The sequence below is a fragment of the Leuresthes tenuis genome, unplaced genomic scaffold, assembly GCF_036924035.1.
Source record: "Leuresthes tenuis unplaced genomic scaffold, fLeuTen1.0.hap1 SCAF_3, whole genome shotgun sequence".
NCBI classification, from domain to species: domain Eukaryota; kingdom Metazoa; phylum Chordata; class Actinopteri; order Atheriniformes; family Atherinopsidae; genus Leuresthes; species Leuresthes tenuis.
In genome coordinates, this window is record NW_027325357.1 from 3,318,356 (window position 1) to 3,345,280 (window position 26,925).

Consider the following 26,925-nt stretch of genomic DNA (forward strand, 5'->3'; position numbering starts at 1 on the left):
GTTGGGGAAAAAAAAAAAACGTAGTTGTTGCCTTGTCACAAGTTTGTGGCTACATATAATTTATTACACTTTTCTTTTGCTTTTGCCAAACTTTCACCAAATATGACATTCTCTTAGTTTCTTTCTGTATTATTCAAAGTAAAATGCCTTATTTTTAGCTGGTATATTTTGTATAGATGCTCTGTTACATCTCCTTGTAGGGACATGAGTCTGTTGTCTTTCTGTGTGCACAGCAGCAATGGAAGGTACCACTGTCCAAATCACTGCATCACCTCCTAAAAGCCAATCAGTCATCCCTTAAAGCACAAATGCAGAGTCAACTAAAAGTGACCGTTTGCTTCCCGGTGCCTCTAAAGTTTCTTTGAACAGTTTCTCTTTCGTGGGCTTCACTTGCACGCTATGTTGACGTCGCGTTTCCATAGTGACGCACGCGGCCATCCTTTGGAGATGTGTTTCAGCATTGGATGAGGCTGTTCGTTAAAGGGATATTCGGGGAGCTTTTCGACCAACAGGCCTGTTAAGCTCGGCTCCACTCGGACGGTTGCAGGAGTGTAGGTGGACCCGGAGGGTTTGAGTTACGCGGCGTGTGCTGATCTTAGCTGCATTTTAGGCTTCTATACTACGCCTTATAGCTTTATTACATCCTCCTGGAGCTTTCACAGCATCTTGTGACGCTACTGCTTTAAAAAAAACTCCAGAGTTGCCAGGTTGAGCGACTCTGAGCTCGTTTATCTAAGAACTTTGCTTGTTTTGGCTCCGTTCTGTGGTTTAGTCATTCTGTTCTGCCCAAGTCCAATTCGACTGGTCAGGGTTGGAGTTTTAATGGCTGTGACTTCAAAAGGTACGGCAGAGTAGGTTAAAGCTCGGCTTTAATGGAGAGTTTGGACGGGCAGTTATGAATGTGGGCCTGACTCTGATTACGCTCTGCATCGTGTAAACAGCAGTTTACCATCATCGGGTCGTGTAAACAGCAGTTTACCTTCATTGGGTCGTTTAAACAGGAGTTTACCTTCATCTGGTCGTTTAAACAGCAGTTTACCATCATCGGGTCGTTTAAACAGCAGTTTACCATCATCGGGTCGTTTAAACAGCAGTTTACCATCATCGGGTCGTGTAAACAGCAGTTTACCTTCATTGGGTCGTTTAAACAGGAGTTTACCTTCATCTGGTCGTTTAAACAGCAGTTTACCATCATCGGGTCGTTTAAACAGCAGTTTACCATCATCGGGTCGTGTAAACAGCAGTTTACCATCATCGGGTCGTTTAAACAGCAGTTTACCATCATCGGGTCGTGTAAACAGCAGTTTACCATCATCGGGTCGTGTAAACAGCAGTTTACCATCATCGGGTCGTGTAAACAGCAGTTTACCATCATTGGGTCGTGTAAACAGCAGTTTACCATCATCGGGTCGTGTAAACAGCAGTTTACCTTCATCGGGTCGTGTAAACAGCAGTTTACCTTCATCGGGTCGTGTAAACAGCAGTTTACCATCATCGGGTCGTGTAAACAGCAGTTTACCATCATCGGGTCGTGTAAACAGCAGTTTACCTTCATCGGGTCGTGTAAACAGCAGTTTGCCATCATCGGGTCGTGTAAACAGCAGTTTACCTTCATCTGGTCGTTTAAACAGGAGTTTACCATCATCGGGTCGTGTAAACAGCAGTTTACCATCATCGGGTCGTGTAAAAAGCAGTTTACCATCATCGGGTCGTTTAAACAGCAGTTTACCATCATCGGGTCGTTTAAACAGCAGTTTACCTTCATCGGGTCGTGTAAACAGCAGTTTACCATCATCGGGTCGTGTAAACAGCAGTTTACCTTCATCGGGTCGTGTAAACAGCAGTTTACCATCATCGGGTCGTGTAAACAGCAGTTTACCATCATCGGGTCGTTTAAACAGGAGTTTACCATCATCGGGTCGTTTAAACAGCAGTTTACCATCATCGGGTCGTGTAAACAGCAGTTTACCTTCATCGGGTCGTTTAAACACCTGTTCAGATGGAGGTCAGTACGGGAGTCACCCTGTTGAGCAGAACAGGGTCGGGTCACATGACCTGATGTGTACAGCAGCCATGACAACGGGCCCGACTGGCGTGCAGAACCGTTGAAAAGCATCGTTTTGTCTTCCTGTTGGTTGGAAAGCTCCTTTGAAAGTTTTTGCAAACAGGATTTTTCTTCTTTACGACATCCTTCGCCGTGTTCTGGGGGGGGGGGGGGTTTTATCGATCGTTTTATCTCGCAGCTCGAGGCCTTCGGTTTGCTGTCCAAACTCAAGTACCTGATTGTTCTTGTGGATTTTTTGAGATTCCTGAAGACGTCAGTCTGGTGTTGCAGCCGAATGATGGGACAGTTCTGGGAGGAGGGAGCTCCGCGGGTCGTGGTCCTGTCGCCTGTTCTTGCTTTAGTGCGACCGCGGCTGCAGGTGAGTCGCAGCGCTGACTCCGTGTCCAGGCTTCCTTTAACAGTGTGTTTGCTTTTCTGTTCATCACAGCAGTCACCTCAACATGTAAACATTGATCTCTTATCAGAAATGATGTATTTATTGTACAGTTCTTGTCTTTACATTGTTGTCTCACGACTGATTAATGGCTGTTTTTGTTACTCTGGAAAGTCTCCTAAAATACAGAAACATTTTGGTTCACATGGAAATGAAATATCTGCGTTTCTTTGCCGTCTTCATCACCTGCTAATCTGACTTTTACATGTAACTACGTTGGATTTACATGGGGAATATTCTTATTTTTCTTTAGCTGTACCATCCAGCTTGAGGGTTTCTGAGCTGACGTTTGCAGCTTTGCACCGTTTTGTTTCTTCAAATGATGAAACACTTTTGTAAGATGCCTGAGAACTCGCTCCCCCCGTAAAATTGATTTCGACTGATTTCGCTCCTCAGAGCTCCTCTGAAAGCAGTTTTAGTGATAATGTCTCACTGGATTTGTAGGTTTAGCTCAAAAACCAACAATCTGTTACGTTATGAAGCGCAGACTGATGGCTCAGAAGATGGAAGCTGGGTTTCACTCATGTTTTATTGGTCATCCTCCATCCTGTCGCTGTTTGGTGGCCTGATCAGCTTTTCCACACATCACATCCTGTTTGTGTTTCTGTGGTCTCTCCGCCGCTGAGCTTGGGATTTATTTATTCGGAAAGTCCACGCTCAGGGTTCCCACTGAGGTGTCTTTGCTCACCGGCCGGGTGATTCAGACCTGCAGAACGAGGCTGGTTTCGGTTTGAGATGGAGCAAAGATCAGGAGGCTTAAGATGAAGAAGGGAAAGGGAGGACAGGAGTGCCGCTGTTGACATGTAAAACCTCAGAAGCCAAACAACCTCCAAACACTGGAGAAGTCAGGCTGAATTAATCTAATTCTCCAAAATATCCAGATCCGTTTCGCCTCATGAAGTAAATCGCTACACAAGCTGAGAAATCGTTGTCTCGGTTTAATTCATCACAGGCTGATTTCCCGCCGGAGGAGTCGAATAAGCAACACATTCCTGCCCCGCGTTCATATTCTCCTCCAGGTGTAAAACGGCTCCCACTCGCAGCCGAGTTAGCAACTTCTGCAACCTGAGATCCTTTCCCAGAGCCAGAGAGACTGGACTTGAATTAGAGTTACATCAGGCTCAGTTTACGAGCTTCTATGTTTTTAGTTTATCGTGCCGGTTTGTTTCGCAGCAGCATGCCTGCAGCAATGACATTTTAATTTGAGAAAAAGCAGTTTAACCATAAAAATGTAAAAACGTGATGGAAGACAGATGTAAAATAAAGACTTTGGATCGGACCAATGCAGGTTTTAAAAGCAAACGCACGAGAACTTCGCCGCCTTCATCCAACTCTGAAACCATCCGCCTCGATGCAAGTCAAACGTAAAGCTGAACAGTAAAACCGTTGACAGCTCCCATAGGCTGCGAGCAACCAAGTGCAGTGCACTACAGAGGGCCAACCTTCATGCAGTTGGAAACCCAGTCAATAAATAAGTTATGAGGTGGGGTTTTTATCTTTTTGGTTCCTTTTTCTTATTTGTAACTATAGCTCTCTGTATTCCCATGTGGACCAATCTGATGAGTCAAAACATGGTATGTGTGATCTTTTATTGTGCAATAAAAGATGACTTTCAAGTTTTCTTCGTCTGTGGTCCGTCCTTCACCAGGCGACGTCTGGTTCGATCTCAGGTTTGTGGACCAGCGGCCTGTCGAACTGGGACCAGATTCATGTCATGACGAGGGAGGGAGAGCTATTAAAATATGTTACTCTTTTACTGTCATGTGCTAGTTGGGTACATTAGTTACTGATAAAACTGGCCCATGTCTCCTAAACCACATCGGATTTAACCAGTACATGTACCAGTGAAAACTACTCCCTCCTACGAATATTTAAAATCCCACCCTGCCAGCTGTGAGATTATACTGGGGAACAGCTGATCGATACTGGCCAGAAACAGCTGATCAATACTGAGGAACAGCTGATCAGTACTGGCCAGAAACAGCTGGTCAATACTGGCCAGGAACAGCTGATCAATAGTAGGGAACAGCTGATCGACACTGGCCAGGAACAGCTGATCGATACTGGCCAGAAGCAGTTGATCAATACTTGGAAACAGCTGATCGATACTGGCCAGGAACAGCTGATCAATACTGAGAAACAGCTGATCGATACTGGCCAGAAAACAGCTGATCAATACTGGGGAACAGCTGATCAATACTGGGAAACAGCTGATCGATACTGGCCAGGAACAGCTGATCAATACTGAGAAACAGCTGATCGATACTGGCCAGAAAACAGCTGATAAATGCTGTGGAACAGCTGATCGATACTGAGGAACAGCTGATTGATACTTGGGAACAGCTGATAGATACTGATAAACAGCTGATCGATACTGATGAACAGCTGATAAATGCTGTGGAACAGCTGATCCATACTGAGGAACAGCTGATCAATACTGGGGAACAGCTGATCGTTACCAGGGAACAGCTGATCAATACTGGGGAACAGCTGATCAATACTGGGAAACAGCTGATCGATACTGGCCAGGAACAGCTGATCAATACTGATAAACAGCTGATCGATACTGATGAACAGCTGATAAATGCTGTGGAACAGCTGATCCATACTGAGGAACAGCTGATCAATACTGGGGAACAGCTGATCGTTACCAGGGAACAGCTGATCAATACTGGGGAACAGCTGATCGATACTGATGAACAGCTGATCGATACTTGGAAACAGCTGATCGATACTGATGAACAGCTGATCGATACTGGGGAACAGCTGATCGATACTGGGGAACAGCTGATCAATACTGGGTAACAGCTGATCGGCTGTTTGTTCCGTCGGTTTTTACTCATCTGCTGTTAAAACAGAAAATCGTGGATTAAAACCAGTGAAAAAAAGTCACTTTTTGCAGGTACGAAACCAACCGAAGCGGCTGCAACATTAAAATATATTTTTTATTGAGTCTTACATCCATGTTGTGGAATAAAATCCCATTTCGTCATAGAAATAACGATAAATACACAGAAGCTTGCCTTTTAAGAGATGTGACGCTTTAACTGCTTTGGAAAAAGGAGGAAAACCAGCCGAGCTGATCAATATCAGCTCAATCATTCTAATATTGTCCCATCTGTTCATTCAAAGCATGCAGCATGTTTACACTGAGAAATATGGCGCCTAAATTCATTTAAATGCAATGGAATTAGTTCTTTTCAAATGGTGGATGTGGAATAAACTCCTGGGAAACCTTTAATGTCACCCGATGAGACTGAGAAGAGGTGAGTGTTTGTTTTCATTTCTGGCTTTACTCAGAGGAAACTTTCAGAAACTGTGGATGAAGGGAAGCTGAAGGTCAAACAGTCACTTGTGCTCGTTCTGAGGTGGCAAAGCGGTTCAATCATCTGCAGCCGGCTGGAAATCAGTGAGAGAGGAAGCGTTTCAGTTGGAAATCTGACCAAAGTGCAACATTTCCCCTTTTTTTGGAGACTTTTTGCACTAAAAACCATCGCAGTTTCATTCCCTGCTGCTACGCCAAAGCCTCGGCAAGGGGAGCCAGATGCATAAATGATGAATTCTCACAATAACTCTGCATATAACTGTTCCAGCGTCTAAACTGGTGGTTGTAAAGGAGGAAAAATGCACGACTCCCACAGTTAACCCCTGATATGTTGAAATGATCGTATTTGTACAATAATAAACAAATAATGTCATAATTCTGACTTTGAAAGTTGAAATTATGACTTTGAAAGTCGAAATTCTGAATATTTATCGTATTTGTACGATAATTATCGTATTTGTACAATAATAAACAAATAATGTCATAATTCTGACTTTGAAAGTCGAAATTATGACTTTTTATTTCATAATTATTACTTTAAATCTCATAATTATGACTTTGAAAGTCGAAATTATGACTTTGAAAGTCGAAATTCTGAATATTTATCGTATTTGTACGATAATTATCGTATTTGTACAATAATAAACAAATAATGTCATAATTCTGACTTTGAAAGTCAAAATTATGACTTTTTATTTCATAATTATTACTTTAAATCTCATAATTATGACTTTGAAAGTCAAAATTATGACTTTGAATCTCATAATTAATACTTTGAAAGTCGAAATTCTGAATATTTATCGTATTTGTACGATAATTATCGTATTTGTACAATGATAAACAAATAATCTCATAATTCTGATTTTGAAAGTCAAAATTATGACTTTTTATCTCATAATTATGACTTTGAAAGTCGAAATTATGAATATTTATCGTATTTGTACGATAATTATCGTATTTGTACAATAAAAAACAAATAATCTCATAATTCTGACTTTGAAAGTCGAAATTATGACTTTTTATCTCATAAATATGACTTTGAAAGTCAAATTATGACTTTGAATCTCATAATTATGACTTTGAAAGTTGAAATTATTTATACGTATTTGTACGATAATTATCGTATTTGTACGATAATTTTGCCCTGTGTACGATCAATAATCCCAAAAAAGGCCAAACATACGATAATTTGACCATTCTGTGAATGTGTGGCTGTAATCAGCCTGTTGCAACTGTCTGTCGGATTTTTTTGTGAACCCTGAAGGCATCTCCATTTTCATTCCCTGCTGCTACGCCAAAGCCTCGGCACGGGGAGCCAGATGCATAAATGATGAATTCTCACAATGACTCTGCATATAACTGTTCCAGCGTCTAAACTGGAGGTTGTAAAGGAGGAAAAATGCACGACTCCCACAGTTAACCCCTGATATGTTGAAATGATCATATTTGTACAATAATAAACAAATAATCTCATAATTCTAACTTTGAATGTCGAAATTCTGAATATTTATCGTATTTGTACGATAATTATCGTATTTGTACAATAAAAAACAAATAATCTCATAATTATGACTTTGAAAGTCGAAATTATGACTTTTTATCTCATAAATATGACTTTGAAAGTCGAAATTATGACTTTGAATCTCATAATTATGACTTTGAAAGTCGAAATTCTGACTTTGAATCTCATAATTATGACTTTGAAAGTCGAAATTATGACTTTGAATATCATAATTATGACTTTGAAAGTCGAAATTCTGAATATTTATCGTATTTGTACGATAATTATCGTATTTGTACAATGATAAACAAATAATCTCATAATTCTGACTTTGAAAGTCAAAATTATGAATATTTATCGTATTTGTACAATAATAAACAAATAATCTAATAATTCTGACTTTGAAAGTCGAAATTATGACTTTTTATCTCATAATTATGACTTTGAAAGTCGAAATTATGACTTTCTATCTCATAATTATTACTTTAAATCTTATAATTCTGACTTTGAAAGTCGAAATTATGAATATTTATCGTATTTGTACGATAATTATCGTATTTGTACAATAATAAACAAATAATCTCATAATTCTGACTTTGAAAATCGAAATTATCACTTTTTATCTCATAATTATTACTTTAAATCTCATAATTGTGACTTTGAAAGTCGAAATTATGACTTTGAATCTCATAATTATGACTTTGAAAGTCGAAATTATGAATATTTATCGTATTTGTACGATAATTATCGTATTTGTACGATAATTTTGCCCTGTGTACGATCAATAATCCCAAAAAAGGCCAAATATCCGATAATTTGACCATTCTGTGAATGTGTGGCTGTAATCAGCCTGTTGCAACTTTTTTGTGAACCCTGAAGGCATCTCCATTTCCATGTGATACGTTTCAAGCCAATCGAGCTTTTCTATGTGAGCTCCGTGCTGCGTTTGCCTCAGAAGTTCCTAACAGTCGGTGCCTCCAGGCCTCATGATTTGGCTCATTAGTTCCCACTCGTCATTGTTTACGGGGACATTTAACCTAACGCACCTGCTAATGCAAAGCCGTGACTATAGCGCATCAATAGACTTGTTATTTTAGTTATGACGGGTATAATTTCCCTCAAAATACGATCATTTTATGTCTCTGGTACGATAAAACTGCATTTCCCACCTGGCAACACTGTCGGGATGTATCCTAGCGACAGGATGTCAATAAATGATGTGGAAAGGAAGCTGAAAGAAGGTCTTTGCAGCACAAAGACAAAGCAAGTCTGACATTTGGAGAAGTTTCTCAGTTGTCCAAGAATCTCTTCATTAATAGCCTACAAAATGACGAGTTTTCTCCTGCCGGACGGGAGAAGACACTAAATCAATGCATTTCTGTTACTGTGCGGGCAGAAATTCTCAAAGTTTTGCAGGAGTTTTCAGTCGTCTCCACATAAAACTGAACGCTGCACAGGCTTCGTTGTTGGTCCTCTGGCCTGTAGCCCTGTTTTTGCCTCTCGTTTGTAGTTTTTCTCACCTGTACCTTTTTAAATCAAACAGCCATTTGCTCTGAACCTCACAGAGCTGATCTGACATCTGTTACCTTTTGAAGCAAAGACAGGAATGAAAATCAGGTTTGTGCATTTGTGTTCGGCTTCACCATAACTGAGATTCAGAAAAGAGAACCACATGGACCTTTAAAAGCTGGGAAAAAGAGAGCGTCTGCACATTTCTGCCTTTGTGCGAACACAGTTTTATGCATCCGGCCCCGGGTGTCTTTGGCGTTTCCTGATGTTCAAACTGAGGAGATATTTCTGAGGAACCTCACCAACCCGTGGCCCTCTTCTCTGAAAGTCCTCGTGTTTGACTGTGCAGTCCAATGGCAAAATAACTCGGATTAATGTCTTACTGAACAGAATTAGGTGAGGTGTGCTCCTGCTAGATGGCATCACTGTGAAACATTCACTTATCAATACTTTCTGCGCACACAGACGACAAAAACCTCAGTTAGACAGCAAGTCAAAACATTTTCAGGTTGTACAGTGTAACTAAAAGCGTAACGATGTGTTCAGGTGTCCGTCTCGTCCTCACGGATCTCCGCGCTCGCCGCTGGTGTCTGTCGTTCCGTTTCCGGAGCTGTTGCTGGCAAGCAGTCGTAGTCGTTTTCGTTCCCTCTTCCTTCCAAGTCCTCCTTTTCTATTCTGTCTTCTTTCTGAAGATAAAAGTGAAGAATGTGAGATGAACACCTGAAGAGCATCGATCTTTGGCTTCAGCCTTTACTCAGTTACGCTTGTATAACTCCACCTTTTGTATCGCGGTGCTGGAATTCAAACCTTAAAACACATGTAATTTAGGCTGCTGTTTGCCTCTTTTAGGATAATTTTCCAGTTGAATCAGTCACAAATACACAAGGAATCAAAGTTAGTCAGGAACGGCTGGTATAAGTGGGCTAACAGGGCTCAGCCCTCCCTGCATTATTCAATAAAAATGAGAATATGATATATCAATAAATAATAACTATATAAAACTAATAATAAACAAATTGTTTTTTTCATTTTTGATCAGAGGCGGAGCAAAATCTGAACTGAAACCCATGAAATCGGTGAAAACGGGCTAATTATCTACAGCCCAAGCGAAGCAGCTCAGTTACACTCGACTTTTCTTCAACATTTGATTGACAGGTTGCAAGTCCCGCCCCCTCCATTTGGGCTACAGCCCAAAGCCAGCAGACTTGGACCAATCACAGACGACTCTACTTGATTGCGTGTGTCGGGCGAAACTTTGACAATGGCAGGCATCAGCGTTGACGAAGTGGATTATTTACTTTCAAATCCGTTTTCTTCAGTGTTCTCAGGTGAAAAAAGTAGGGGCACATCATCCAAAGGATATCCAAATTACAAAGAAAAGCGCCAAAATCGTAGCTTTTGTGTAACTTGGTTTGAGAGAAAGGACTAGCTAACGGCTAACGTTAGAAAGGCTAACGGCTAACAGCCTCTTGAAGCTTCTCTTCAAATAAGGTAGACCCCCCCATTCCTGTCACACAGATGGAACATTTTGTGGAGTATTTCATATTTTAAGGGTCTCTTAACGTCTTTCTGGAGTGTTTTTCTGGAGTTAATATTGTAGTTTTGGGCTGATTTTTGGATTATTGTGTTCCAAAGCAAATTGCAATAAACTATAGTTGAAACCAATTTTTTAGCACAAGTCTTGATTGACCTTTTTTTTTTTTAAACCTTTTATGGTGTGAAAGTATTTGTATTTACAGAGAGATGGTAGATGGTATATTTTCCATCAGTGCATTCTTCTAAATAGTGTTTTGGTGGTTTGTTGAAAAGGCCCGTGCTGTTGTAATAGTTTAAACTTTCTAACAGGACACCTTTTATGTTGAAATACAACTACTTGGCTTTTATAATACATTAGTCATTATTTCATTCTGTTTGATAAATACATGGCCTGATGTCTCTGTTACGAGCAGCTTTCACAAGTCTGAAGAAAGTCAAAAAGCACTGATTTGGTAGCAGAAGGTGAAGAGTAACAGGATTCATCATCAGATGACACAATCAGTTCTTCTCTGGCCGCATAAAACTCGTAAATCTTCAGATGTGTAAAGAGTTAAAGAGGCTCGATCAGTTATGGAGGTATTATCGATGGTGTTTAGATAAAACATGCAAACATACATATGTGCAAGCAGCCAGAACTAAGCAAGCCGTTACATGAGGACTTTCACAGCTAAGGATTCAAGAAGGGTGTTTCACGTTTTCGTGTGGAGGATGGAGTTAACCTTCCACCGTGAAATCCCATAAAACTGTCTTGAAATGGTCAAAAAGGAAACCAAGAGGTGATCCGACCTCCACTGTGCAACATCAGGCCTGAGTGATTAGTCTGCACTTACTTTTCAGACCTAATTGGCCGACGTTGTCCACAAATAAGGGAAAACTATCAAAGCTCAGTGTGAATTAGACCAACTTCCCACATCATCTGTTGAAATTTCAGTGAAAGCTTGTGGAAAAGCCTAAAAAAAACTGAGGAAAAACATGTCACGCTCTGTTGATGCATCTCAGGTGTATGGACACAGATTTTGGTCCAGGATGTTGCAAGAATAGCTGTGGAGCGGTGCATTGTTCTGCTGGCTGCCGGTCGGCGCAGAGTCCACATCTGACAAGTGTCAATAAAATATTCTGAGTGATGTATTGCTGCTTTGACAGGGGAATGTTGGCTGCAACTTTACAGAGTCAGAACAGCTTTTAACGCTCTTGAACACATTTCTAATGTGTCGTACATACCGTTACTTCAGATCTGATCATTTTTAAAAGCCCGGTGACGTCAGGTAAAAGGTTAGAGGCACTGCTCTCAAAGCAGCTTAAGACGAAGGCATGCCTTTCATGTCGATTTGTCATCCCATTAGGATGCTAAATGTGGTTTTTAACGTGCTTCTGTGTTTCTGGCTTCGGTTTAAAAGGGAAATCATTGGTTGGTTGGGCATCAGAACGTAAAAACAAATGCTCCCAGAGAGACAGGAAACAAAGAAACTGAAAAACTTCCTCTTCTAATTATACACAAATCATTGCCTCACTTTTTGGGGAGATGTGTGAACAACAAGAACCCAAAAAGTCATAATGAGAATCTTTATCTGAACAACTTTGTCAGGTTTCCTGTTTTCTTCCTCTGATCTCCCACATAAAGGTGAGGTGAGGTTGCACTTACATGCATGTGTTTCTCTTTACTTCTACAAATACCTTTGGATCCCACAGGAAAATGGCGGCCATGAAGAGGCCACAAGGAAGTCGGCCTCAATTTAGTACCTACAAAGAGTGAGGCAGGTTCGAATCAGAGCCATCAACATATACGCCTTGCCAGTCATCAGATATCCTTCTGGTTTAATAAACTGGCTAAAGGAGGAATAGAAGCCACTGATATCAAGACAAGAAAGCTTGCATGGAGTCCAGTGTACTGAGACTGTACACCAAGAGGAAGAAGGGAGGCATCAGAGCCTCTATCCAGGATTAAATGAAATTAGATGTCCAGGAATTTATCAGGGAGATGCCCCCCAGTGATGAACTGCTAACTGAGTGCCTCAGGCAGCTGAAACCCAGGAAATGAGAGGAGGAAGACAAGGGACCATCGTGGAAGGATAAGCCTCTGCACGGCATGTACCACCGACAGATTGAAGAAGTGGTCGATTTCAAGAAGTCTTATCGGTGGCTAGAAACGTCTGGTCTGAAAGACACTACAGGGGCACTAATCATGGCAGCTCAAGAACGGGTCCTGAGCACAAGAGCAGCAGAGGGCGGGGTCTACCACACCAGAAACCAGTGCAAAGAGGCCTCTGAGACAGTGCAGCACAAAGCAGGAGGGTGTAAGATGCAGGACCATCTGTGTGGAAGTCCAAAATACCTCCAGAGGTGGTGGAGAATGACAGAGTTAGGATCCTGTGGTAAATTTACACACAGATTATAATCCCATCAGGACCTCACTCAGAATAATCAAATCAAACTATGTGGAGTATGCCCATCTGAGGAGTTTTTGCAGCCTTTTGCAATACACAGATGTTACCAACAGTTTGGCCACAGATGCCTTAAAACCGAGTTGGTAAACAGCGAGAAACTCAAAATTCTGACAGGGGAAAATTAAAGAAAGCTTCACCACAAGATGGATTTTTCTGGACAGGTATCAAACTTTGGAAAAAACAAAGGCTTTGGATGAGCCTTGTGTACAGGGACATCGTGCTTGGGTGAGTCCTTGTTTGGACCATGCTCTATAACATGTAAACTGGGACATAAATCCAGTTTATTGGGATCTAATCCTGAGATTATCTATGTATGCAGCACATCCTGATAGTGTTACATTAACTGTTTATCTGTAGTGATATTGCATTTTTCCATGACATGGTCATGGAACTCTTTTCATTTGCCTTTCCAGCAAATTTCTGCTTAATTGGTTGCACCTGAGCAGGTGTGGATATGTGCTTGTTTCCCTCAGACCGCCTCCCTCCCTCTTTGTCTTTTATCTCTGGAGGCGTTGGAACAGAACATGGAAAGTCTGCTTGTCTTGCTTTCTCGGGGATCCTGCAGAAACCCATTTCACAGGGTAGGTGTTAACCCACTCCGGCTTCCAACTGGCCTTGCAGTAGCAGTGCAAGAGTCTTTTGGTGATGCATAAGCGCCACGGTTTTAAATGGCATCATTGATTGCACCTGGGGCTGCACAATGGTTAGCACTTCACCTCACAGCAAGAGGGTTCCTGGTTTGAATCCCAGCTGGGGCCTTTCTGTATGTTCTCCCCCTGTAGGCGTGGGTTCTTTCCAGGTACTCGGCTTCTTTACACCACCCAAAAACACGCATTTTGGGCCAGTACAACCTGTGCTTCTTGCCCAATGACAGCTGGGACTCCTGCGACCCTGAGTTGGATGAAGCAGGTTTAGAAAATAGATGTATGGGTGACTGCACCTGTGTTTCTGCAGATATAAGGCATACTTAGTAAGGCTTTTTTAAGGATTCTCCTCTGGTACCAGCAGCAGCTCACCAAATAAAACTAATCTAATCCCTGCAGTTGTCTCTTTAACATAAATGTGTATGTCATCTGTGTGGGGTGCTACATGCTGCTGGAGATCCAGGCCAAAAAAGAGAGAAACCGTCTCTAGTCAACAATATCTAGTCAAAGAACATAGATATTGTGCCAGAGGGGAATATTAGCAACTCTCTTGTCAACGAAGTATCCATCCATCCATTATCTGCCGCCGGCAGCAGCTTTAACAGAGAAACCCAGGTGTCCCTGTCCCCGGCCACTTCCTCCAGCTCTTCCGGGGGGACCCCGAGGCGTTCCCAGGCCAGCCGAGAGACACAGTCTCTCCAACGTGTCCTAGGTCTTCCCCGGGGTCTCCTCCCAGTGGGACGGGCCCTGAACACCTCACCAAGGAGGCGTCCAGGAGGCATCCTAACCAGATGCCACCTCATCTGACTCCTCTTAATGCTGAGGAGCAGCCCCTCCTGGATGACTGAGCTTCTCACCCTATCTCTAAGGGAGACACGGCGGAAGCCCATTTCGGCCGCTTGTATTCGCGATCTCGTTCTTTCGGTCTCTACCCACAGCTCGGGACCACAGGTGAGGATGGGAACGTAGATTGACCGGTAAATTGAGAGCTTCGCCTTCTGGCTGAGCTCCTTCTTCACTTTGGCAACGAAGTAGTTTACCTTACGTCACAAAATTAGATTAGGGACAAAAAAGTCCCTGGGAGGGGATCTCAACAATAGCAAATATCATGTTAACAGCAGATGCAAACTTCAAGTCTTTATTCGCCCATCGACTGGAAAAACTTTGACTAATAAACCTCTGTACTGCAGGTACAAGTAGAGGTCGACTTACTGAGGATACGACTGTGAGCTGAGCCAAGTTAATTAGCAAGAAAACACTTGCTTACGTTAGCTAAATCTTAGCCCTTTTCACATATCAGTTCAGGCTTATAGGCATAAAAGACCTCCTTGTTAACTCACCACAGCTACTCCTTTGTATTTCCGACATGCCGTACAGAGGCGGCTCAGCCCTGCGTCAGTGTGTGCGACTAGTTTGTTCTAAGATGTTGACTTATACTTACAGACAAAGCCTGTTTAGCTTCTGTTACTACGTGCATTGCTGGTTCAGACGCATATAAACGGCTGATTCACCTAGAAAGTCCCAGTTTGACAGACAGAAGGCTTGCCGGGGAAGTTCGATGGAAGGCATTCCCAATGCCTGCTGGGGGCATAACGTTAATCCCACATTGTAAATTGAATTAAAAGTAAATATTTACATCCTAACAAACACCTTTACAGCTCATGTGACAGAAGTAAGAGGTATTTTTGCTTAGCTGAGACGAAGGAATCTCCGAAAAAAGATTCTCCATCGATACTTGCTGCCCTTATTGAGTCTGAAGGTTTCTTCCTTTTTCATGACTTTACAATCTTAAGTGCCTTGAAATGATGTATTTGATGTGATCTGACACTGTATAACTCAAAGTGAATCGAGCTCAAGTTAAAAGTGCTGTTGGGTAAAAAACAAATGATTAAAAAAGCATGATAGTCTCCATCTTTTTATGTTCCATCTCACGCCATCAGGAACATGTGGGCAGACGGTGTTCACGGAGTTCAAACTCGTAAATCTGAAGCGCTGGTTGCGTTTGCACAGCTCCACTGTTGTGTGTTGGCATCTTGTTTAATCTGGGGAATTTGAGATGTTCCTACTTAGTGCCAGCAGACCAATTCCATACTGGTATTTGGGTTTGACGCCCATTGCTCGCATGGCGGTGGAGCGCCGCAGCAGTGAAAATTTAGGTTTTATATCGGAGGTCTGTGACAGATTGCCTCTCACACGTGGCTTTGAGTGAAATTTAGTCATTTATTACATGAAACCTCATTTCTACACCCCAGTTATAGGAAGGCTAACTAGCTACACCATAGCGCCCTGCATCATCTGCCCTTCATTAGTAATGAAAGGACTTCTGCAGAGATTGAGTTTTCATATCCCTTTCTGATTCTTTTCCTCATGTTCTTCCAAAGATCAATCAGGTCCTCCTTCAGTTCGATCTTCAGGCAGTCACATCCCTTCTCTTCCCTCTCCATGATATTCTCTGACTAATCTGTCCTTAATTAGTGATGCTGTAACAATGGTTTTGATTTTCAATGGTAGACTGATGATTGGAATTAAGACAGGCTGTTCTGAAATGACTCTGTGCTTTATCTCTTTGCTCTTTGCTAAGTTTACAGCACAGTCATGTAAAAAAGGAAGCACAAGGTTCTATGTATCAGGACATAATGGAAAAGGAAATCTGGACCTAACCAGCTAAATTAAACCATTGTAATCATTGTAATTGTAAACAAAACAAAGCCAAAACTCAATATCAACTGTGTGTCAGAACAATGCCAGAGAGAAAAAACATCTGCAGTCATTTCAGAAAGTCAACTATTGATGCCCATCAATCTGGGAACGGTTCAAAAGCCACATCCATCATTCAACAGAGAGAAAGATTAGTGGAAAACATTCAGGACAGCTGTCAATCTTCCCAGGAGTGGACGTCCCAGCAAGTTCACCCCAAGGTGAAAAAGCCCAGAGCTACATCTCAGACTCTACAGGCCTCAGTTAGCATGTTAAAGGTTAAAGGTCACCCCAAGGTGGAAAAGCCCAGAGCTACATCTCAGACTCTACAGGCCTCAGTTAGCATGTTAAAGGTTAAAGGTCATGACAGCACAGTTAGAAAAAGACTGAACAAGGATGGCTTGTTTGGAAGGGCTGCAGGAGAAAGCCTCTTCTCTCTAAAAAGAACATGGCAGCACAGCTTAGGTTTGCAAAGCTGCATCTGAACAAAGCTCAAGACTTCTGGAACAATGTCCTTTGGACAGACCAGAGCAAAGTGGAGATGTTTGGTCATAATGCACAGCAGCACGTTTGGAGGAAACCAAACACAGCATATCAGCACAAACACCTCATACCAGCTGTCAAGCACGGTGGTGGAGGGCTGATGATCTGGGCTGGTTCTGCAGCCACAGGACCTGGGCACCTTGCAGTCATTGAGTCCACCATGAACTCCTCTGGATACCAAAGTATTCTAGAGTCAAATGTGAGGCCATCTGTCCCACAGCTAAAGCTGGGCTGAAACTGGCTCATCAACAGGACAAAGATCCCAAACACAGCAGCAGATCTACAGCAGAATGTGTGAAAAAGAAAAGAATCAAGGTGTTGCAATGGTCCAGTCAGAGTCCAGACCTCAGCCTGACTGAAATGACTGATAACGTCTCACAGGAAACCATTAGTGCAGCTCACTGCTGCTACAAGCTGCTGGAGTTTGACTGTCGACCTGTCCCAGGTGCACTCTGCCTCTCGCCCAGAGCAGCCGGGATAGGTTCCAGCCTTCACCCCCCTGTGACCCCGAATTAGATTAAGTGGTTAGACAAAATGGATGAACGTCTTTTCTTGCATTTAATGCATACACAGAGTGTATGAGCTCAACCCCATGCATGGAGATACTGAGCCAGATGGCATGTACCTAGTGTGAGAAGGAATATTCCCTCAACCATCTTAACTGAATCAAGCCCAGTGCTGGAAAACTGCCCTGCACATCACATTGCAACCAAACCACAGAAAAACTACACACACACACACACAAACAAACATAAATGTGGTCTTATTTGTTGTGCATGCAAAGAATACAAAATGTTCTTCTGGTTTCTTTTCTACTGATTTTTATTTGTGCTTTAAAAACAATGACACCAACTGTACAAGCGCTTCACGAGCTCTTTCTTTATGAACTGTGTGGTTACCCCAAATACCTCGACCCGTACACACCAACCCAGAACCTTTATCTTATATTAACAACAGAAAAATACCTTTTCCAGTGGCGTCAGCTTGAAATATTAGCAATATATTAGCACGATGAATCGGCAAAACAAGGCCAAACTTACTATATATAGCAAATGTCTGACTTCTTGACTTTCCAAAGAAGTTTACAATCCATTCTTCAGTGCTGTCAAGATCAAATTATGTGGCTTACATATTTCTCGTGAGTTCTTTTGACAGTAAAGGCTGTAAGACCCACAAGGAATTTTTTATTTTACTTCTCACTTAAAAAAGTCTTGTCTTGATCCAGCCGTTTTAGCCAGTTAGATCGAATCTTCAAAAACTGAAGAGCTGTTGCGAATCAGTTATGCGAGTTATATGAAACTGTTTGTTTTTAAGAGTGTCAGTCAGGATTTAAAGGATTCATCGCACCGCAACGGCACTGAGAAAGATGGCAAAAAAATCTCACGGTCTCAGACAGTTGACTACCTTGAAGTTCTCTATTTATACTATTGATTCTCATGATTTCTTAAGGGCGAGTCAACCTCTCACCCCAGAATTAATCCTGCAGCCTGTGCTTGGGTCAATGCTTTTTACTCATTAGCTAATATTTACCAGCACAGCATAAGTTTACACTGCCATGCAGATGACACTCAAGTATATTCATCTAAGAACATACACATATTTATCTTAACAAGCAGGGCTTAAAGACACAGAGGCATGCTGCAGAAGCGCTGGACATATTGTGTCTTTCTTTTTATCTCCTTCAGATTCTCTACTGAGGTTTTTTTCCCATTGATCTTAAAACATGTTTCTATATTAGTTTGGATGCTGCACTGCTAGAATAATTATTTTTAACATCTTTTATAACGTGTAAACATGCTAAAAGGAAAGTTTTGCAGGATTTTATCGTAGGACAGGGGTGTCAAACTCCGGTCCTCGAGAGCCGCTGTCCTGCAGGTTTTAGATGTTTTAGCTGCTTCTACACACCTGATTCAGATGAAATGGATCCCTTCAAAAGGTTGTTACGTTCTGCACAAACCAGCTAATGAGGCATCGATCTGAATCAGGTGTGTTGGAGCAGGGAAACACCTAAAACCTGCAGGACAGCGGCCCTCAAGGGCCGGAGTTTGACATCCCTGAACCCAAACAAAGGGCTAATGGAGGAAAAGGTGAAGACATGTGGTGATGATTATAGTTTGCCTTATTAAAACTAAACTGACGGCGCTAAGTAAAAGAACTAATTAGCAAAACTGAAAAACTAAATGAGCTACAAGCAGAAACTGACATGGAAACCACAGAGAAATTACATCAATGCTCTGGTAAAGAGAAAAGAGAAGCATCAGTACTGGGGGGGTGATTAATGAGTGGATGCAGGTGAGTAATGATTATAAGGAACAGCTGGTAACATGGTTACAGAATGAAATACAGCCTCAGAGCTGGCACAACACCGGGATACATCCCTCAACCCACGCATAAGACAGCAGACTATCTTCCAGGAACATACCATCTTCCTCCCTCTCTTCCTCCTCAAGCATTTGTAAGCCGTTAGTTTCATGAGCTTTGCGTGTATCGTGTAGGTTGAGCATCGTTTCTCCCTGTACCTTTTCTTTGAGGCATCTTTTTCAGGCCAGACCAACCTCTCCAGTCTTTGTTTCTCACAGGTTTTTGTGTGCATAAAGCTGTCCCTGGCATCTGTTTATCCAGACAGCTGCAGAGCCTCTTTGGAGCTGATATTTCTGAGTTTTGATCGAAACATCTAAACATAGCAGGTCACAGAAAGAAGTTCAGTTCAGGAGCGAGATGGCTGAATGTACGGAAAATTTGGCATTAAGACTTCAGTTTTCAACGCTCCTAAATCAAATCTATAAAAACAGAATTATTCTTCCCTCCGTTGTATTGAGTAAGCACCGTTTAAATAAACACAGGATCTATTTGACTGAGATGTGGCCATGTCTCAGATAGATGAAATTCAGTCAGTAATAATGAAAAGTACCAGGATTTTTTTCAGAAATGCCAGTGTTATCCTCTTAAGGCCTCTGACTCCTTGCACAACAGAATTACATTCAGAACCACATGTTGTGGGGGAAATAAAAAAAGCAGTGTACATCGGCATAACGAATGCTAAATCAGCATGAAGTTATAAGCAGCGTGGAGCCGGCCCGATCCCAGCTTGGAAACAGGAAAACCAACTTTTAGATCCCACACGCACACAGACAGGAAGACAGCAGCAGTATCATCGCGTTACAGCTCCCACTTTAGACCTTTGCACATCATGCACGTGAAAGGAGGGGAAGCGTGTGGGTTTCATGGTGCAGAAGTGACCGAGTTCAGATGGGAACATCTTCACTGTCTGGTCATATAGTCTTTCTGCACTTCCTTCTATGCCTGCACCCTATCTCTACTCTGTCCCCTCTGACAGAGTCGGACTCCTGGGTTCCTTCTATGTAGCTTATTGTTAGCTTTTTATGTAGCTTGTTGTATCTTCATTTGTAAGTCGCTTTGGATAAAAGCGTCTGATAAATACAGAAACAGAAACACATAAACATAGAGTCACGCTCCGAACTGGAGACTCAAATGCACGACTCTGACAGAACAGATTTCCAAAATCAGTGTCGGTTTAATCAGTCCAAGGTTTGGTACATGGGCAGGCAAGAGTAGACGAGGCAAAGGTACAAAATCGGCTGGTCGTAAAACATGCAAAGGGGTCAAAAACGTGAAAACTGGACTTAAATAAACTGACAAATGACGAGACGAACACGCAACGAACGAGGCAAAGGCTGGGGTTTAAATACACTAAACAGAGGGGAAGACACGGATGCACAGGTGAAAGCAATTAGGATGACGACAGTAAGACTGTGACAGGAAGTGACTACCAAAATAAAGCAGGAACAAAGAACACACACATAGACCTGGCGTGATATAGACTGTGGGCTGTCCATATGGTCAGACTCCCACAGAAAGTGGCATCTGTCTGCATTTGACCACATAAGAACAAGAGAGAGGAGCTGGAGACTGATAATATAACAAAGATAGATGCATGTATGATGCCATGACAAATGTAAAATATAACAGGCCGTAACTGGATCAAAGTAAAGTGCTGGCAGTCGTTTTCTTGCTTTAAAAGCTTTGGCGGTGAAGTGCTCGTACACACGGTCTCCTCTGAATCCTTCTTTTTGTGAGTTTGCAGCGGTTTCGGTGGTCCTTCAACATCGTCTTTGAACGAACACACGAGTGAAAACAGAGTCAGGAAGAGGAGAAACTTTACTCCTGAAAAGCTCCCATGGAACAAAACTGAACCTCTGAGGAAAGGGAGCAATTCAGTGTTTGAAACGGGTGCAACGGCAGGAAAAATGATGCACAAAGTTATATATTGTATGTATTTCACTGCATCTACAGACCCCAGCAAAATCATTCTAATAACTACAATAATTATTCTTTTGAAATAACCATTCAAGGCATGTGAAACTTTCTTTATTTCTTTACCCTAAAGTGTTTTCTGATGAGGATATTTTAATTGGGCAACACTTGCTCCGTTTCTCTGCCATAAATGAGGGAACTTGCTCAGCTGTTTTTACTTTGCTCCTGACTAAACAGGTATGTTGGCGTGGCTGCACATCTGCGTCAGCTTAAAATGAAGTGAAATTCATGCACATACATCGGTCACCAGTGATTGGTTGAGGAAAGATGAACGCCCTCCTTCGGCAAAGTTTCACACAGAGGAGACGACGGCAGACTGAAAATAATCGTAAAAAATGAAAAAGCAAACAATTCTGTCCAATATCAGCCATTAGGGATGTGCACAGCTCTCGTCAACCCTGAGGGAGATGTCCAGAATAAGAACAAAAGTCCCGGTTTTTGATGATAATGTCATAAAAGTACATTCAAACGGATTGATCTAAGCCAAATTGAATCAGCAAAACCTCATGAAAATGTCTGAAATCTGCTGAAATACACTTTTCTCTGAAAGAATGTGGGATATAAAGAATTTCATTGCTTGCTGTCTTCACTTGGGCCTGCCTTTAAATTACATTAAAGATGTTCGTGAAGTGAAAGTGAGGGGAATAAAGCGAGTGTGCAGCAAACCGGCTCAGTAATCAGTACCTGTTGTTCGGGGTTTAGTTGTGCCTTAGGCTACGTCTGCACTGTGATCACTAACTTAATGCATGTGAGACTTGGTGAAAACGCACTTCAGCTCGCTGTGTTCTGCACTGGAAAGTAAAACCGAACCTCTGTAATCTATAACAACTCCCAAATGTCAAAGAAATATTTTTTTACTGTCAACAAACAACAGATGAGTTTGTGTTTCTAGCAAAAAGGCAAATATATCGCTTATACACTCTTATGAGGTGGGATTTCCCCCCTAAACACAGTCTCACCACAGTTTCTGAAATGTGTCTTGATGCACAACACACTGTTGGTTTAATTAACTCACTTCAGTGCTCAGATATTTTGCAGACTGACTGCTGTTATTAAATCAAGCTCCACGGGTTTGAATTAAATCAAGGATACTGCGAGTGGAGACAGTTTCCCTGCTGTTGGAAGTACCTGTTTGACTCTGAACATCGGTTCTTAGTTAGAAATAAACGGGCGCTTGAAATTTGACACAAACTGGGCCATCACCACCACATTCTGTCCAGTTTCTTCCAACCATTTCTCCTCTGATCAGAATCGAGTTAATGGAGTCCAAAAGTGACCAATCCTGGTTATGACTTCAGCTTGTGAAAAGTTTCCTAGGTTCTCTCCATTATCCCATACAGTGCCCATCAAAATGTTCTGGAGCTTTCTTTGAGACGATCGCCTGCGTTTTGATTGGCTCTGTGTTTTAACAGCAAACACTGCAGGACAGATGTTTGTCAAAGCTTTGGCTGATGTCCAATGGCTGTGAAGAAAGCAGCGACTCTCATCGCAGGGTTTTTGCTTGACGTCTGTGCACATTTGGGCGAGGGCAGGTTGACCCGTCACCTTGCGACACCCAACGGGGGGGAAATTCTGAGGGACTGCGAGGTTGATACTTAAAACTGTGCCGATTGACTACCACAAAGAAGAGGAAATGCAGTTTAAAAAGTACTTCCATCTGTCCAGCAAGTGGAGGGCAATTCTCTCAGCAGAGCAATTTTCAAGTTTCATAAGAAGTGACGCAACACAGTTGGTCTCACGGGAAACATGTGGCTCAAAAAGATGTGCCAATCTATGGATGCACTGCGGTCGAAACCCAAAAATTCAGAAAAGGTAGCACCAGCTGAAATAATTAGCGTTTAACCCCGTGCTTTACTCCCAATCATGTGTTAGGTTAGCAAAACAAAGCACAAGCATGCTCTCTGTTGACTGCACTGAGCAGGGAGTACCAGCAGGGATGGAAAAAGTCGGGTGGCCAGTGAGGCATCTTGGCCCAATGAGCTCAACACAATCGAAGGCCTAAAGCCGCTGTGGTTGTAGAGGAACAATTAAAGGCTCACAGAAAGATACTTGCACCAGAACAATGAGGAATCTGATCCTTTCTCCAACAGTGTTTGAATCTGACAAAGCCATTTGCACTCACTCGTACATTTGGAACAGCAAGTGGTTATAATTTAATCTGAGGGGGATTTACGGAGTTTCGTCTACACACTTGACAGCCTCACTGTTGAACTACAATAGACTCCAGTAAGATTCATTGTTCGAGGACAGTGAATGCCTGGAACAAATTGTGTCCTGATTTTTATATGGGTACCAAGAGTAAATTTTGAAAGATTTCAATGAAAATAAGATCTGTTGATGGCACAACAGAGAGAATTAGGACAATAGTTTGAATGTATCCTCTGGACTGCGTTCCCACACAGTGTTATGCAGTATTTTCCTGTCTAGCTATAGCAAACTGAACCATGAGAATGACTGATTTCTGTTGCTTTAAGAACATTTAATCACTCGGGTACAGCTGCAGTTGTATAGTTTTCGCCCTCCGAGAGGAACCACATGTACAAATTAAACTTTGCTGTGTTTTTTAGCAGTGAGAGGGCAAATGTAATTACCATGCAACATGCCATGAGAGACATCAGCTTTGCTTTATGATTTATTGATCTTATTTCTTCTTAAAATTATGAACGAAAATACACACAATGAAAAATGGACATGTTACATCCTCAGTCACACACACACATATATATAAAAATATATACACATATAAATACCACCAGTTTCAATAATTAAACACCTGGCATCTCTCCAGATTTACAGCTGAAGAAAATAATTACTGTATTTTTCGGACCATAAGGCGCACTTAAAATCCTTTAATTTTCTCAAAAATCACCTTAAAATGCGGTGTGCCTACTGTATGGATTAATTCTGATTGTGCTTTCTGACATAGAACCGATTTTATGTGGTACACGGTGCTCAAAAATCTCTCAAAATGTTTTAGCACGGCCTTGGTTTGCTACGAAGCTGCACTGCTTGATGGATTGAGCATTACGGGCCACCGTAGTCACGAGCCTCACGGAGTTATACGATTTGTGCTTCAACATTAAGGTGTGTGCATTCATTCATTCATTTTCTATACCCACTGCTCCAAAAAACGTATAACTGGCCAGTTTTTAGAGACATGTGCAGGCTTACTACTGTCTTGTGTGAGTGTCGTTTTAGGCGTGTATCTAATGCACCTAATGACCTATCTGCCCTTATTGTGACGCTTTATCTGACCCAGTTATTTTGTCCCACTATGTCATCCGAAAGTCTTGGACATACATTGTGTTGTATGAGCAGAGTGGACAAGTTCAAAATAGGAACATAGATTGTTTAGTGAACTACAGAATATGAATACATGTCTAAGAACAAAGCCAATTACAACAATATTACAAACTGAAACTTAAAGTGAACGCAGGTAAAGTTTTAATGTGCTGCTTTTTAGTCAGACTTGTTTGACTGACAGAAATACAAAATTAGAGTAGTTTTATAGGAAATTAAGTAAACACAGAGAGTATGAGAGAAGCAAACTGATGTAAGGAACTGGCATAAAGCAGAATCCAAATGCAACATTTAGCGTGAGTAAGCTAATTAGCGTAGCCCATGCTAGCATCTAGCAACATTTAGATGACTTTAGCTGTATTCATTTGGAAATTGTTGGCAACACAGAGCTCTCTGGTTAAAACAATGTTGTTACACATTTTCTTCTTCACAAGGCTTTATTAAGGGTCAAATGTTGTATATTTAAGTTTGCTGTGTTTGGTTCCAACGTTTACTTGCTAGCATGCTAAGTATGCTAGCATCTAACTTAAAACCAGCATTGTTGGACAGTTCTTGTCTTAATCAACCTGCAACGTGGTGAACAGTAGGTAATAATTTGCTCAGAGGATTCTTATGTTAAAGAGGTGTCGCTGGCTACTTCATCAGATTTCCCAGTCCAGAACTAACAAATCCTTTACCTTTAAACACTTGAACTCTTCTATTTTTTGATTTAGCGTCTACATGCTGGGTACCTCAATTTAAATCTGAAAAAATATTGTTCGTAAGAATGGAATATATTTGTAGCCTCAACATTCCCTGACAACACAACATTATAACAGTGTCATACTGCTAAATCATATGGAAAACAAGCAAGACATCCTGTCATCAGAGAAGACATGGTGAAAAGGAGGAGACCAGTGTCCTTCCTCATCATCTGAAAACAATAAGACGACAAGAAATGGGGAATTAAAAGACTAAAGCTGTCTAATCTGGAACATCACAGGAATGTCAGGGAGATGCCACAGCACTCTTTTGTACCAGATGTGCGCTATTAGATCCACGGGGCTGATCCCTGGGCCAGACTCTGCTGGATCAGATTTCTTCCTCTGCTAATGCCACCGGACATATGATCTGACAATGATAATGATAATTGCCTCAAATGGCATGCCTTTCATTGTGGAAGAGGCTGAAAACAGTGAGGCACGCACAGATACACACAGACACACTGCTAACAAGAAAATATTTCTAGCTTTGAACGTTAAGAAGGTTAAAAACAACACAGCTCCGTGTCTTCCTCTGTGCTTTTAAGTATTTTACGTTTACTTTTTGTTTGTGTGGGAGGGTGACATTATGGAATGATGAAATGTCACAACAACAACTTAAATTGCAAGAGAAAGCACCCCCCCCTCCCTGCCAAGTCTGAGTTTTGATGTTTTAGATGACATGATGAAATTCATCGTTAATTTAATGCAGAGTTAGAAACAAGAGCCACATTCTGTTGTATTTGTATTGCTGATGAAAATCTGCTATTTAGTTTACTAATTTTCTTTCTTTTCTAGTTTTGACAGAATTTACACAACGCAGGTTCCTTTTTGAGCCTTCACAAAAAAAACACACACACATGGTGAGCATTACACACTGAAGTAAGCGAAAGTGCAAGTGGGTGGTTCTCACGAAACTGTCCTAACTTTTGCAAAAACAAATTTAGATAAATTTTGCTATTTTTTTTCTCTCATTAGTATTAAGCAGGGTCTCAATTAACTGGCTCAGTTAAAATGAGTCATCAATACACATTTTTTAATACATTTTCGGAATGTTTTATTGAGTCGTTGACCAAATAAGTTCATTACCGTAACACATTTTCAATTGATGATAACTGAATATGTATGAAAGATAGACCTTTTATTATTTTTCATGCATGTTCTATTAATAGTTCATAAATAGTCATGTAGTGTAAACATTCGGAAATGTTTTTATTGATACAATAATTTTAATTATTATGTTCATTACCGTAACGAAATAAAAAAAATTTTTTTTACACTAAATCTTTCCTGTAGTATAAATTTCACAAATAATTCAGTAATCTGAAAAGTATCACTCATCCCCATCCAAATATTTACATATACAGCAAATAATGAAAAGCTGTTACGGTAATGACCTCAAACGGCATTCATACGTAGAAGCCATGCTTTTAGTATTCACAAATTAGGCTATATGGTCCAATCTTTTTCACTGTTTATCATGTGATGGAGGGCTGTTGTTCAGAATTGCCTGAAGGCATTTTCTCTTCTTCTTGTACCTCTTTGAGTTTTCATTCCACTTTGCTCTTTGTTTTTTTTGTACTCCCATCTCTACACCAAGTCCGAGAGCTTTGTTATCCTGGCGGTACCCTCTAATGTTGAGGATTTGTGATATTTCAAAGTTCTCATGAAATCAAACTCATTGTTGGGCCTTTTTACAGCTTCATCTGTCTCGTACGACTGTCACTTATAGTCCAGTATCTGGTTCAGCAATGAAAAACAAAGTGCAGCCAGTGTTTTATGATGGGAGTAGCCTGATCGGGTCACTGAAGCTGACCAATTAGGGAACAGTATGGACTGAAGGCAGCCTCAGT

At 41.5% G+C, this 26,925-nt stretch overlaps 1 protein-coding gene across 1 annotated transcript in view; it reads right to left on the minus strand.

The window, feature by feature from the left end:
• Positions 1–9,394: 9,394 nt before the first annotated feature.
• The window catches only part of rspo4 (R-spondin 4), a 38,044-nt gene continuing 20,513 nt past the window's right edge, over positions 9,395–26,925 (minus strand). Inside the window, exon 5 of the mRNA XM_072381327.1 lies at positions 9,395–9,519. Coding sequence (XP_072237428.1) covers positions 9,395–9,519 — 125 coding nt within the window. The remainder of the gene's footprint in view (positions 9,520–26,925) is intronic.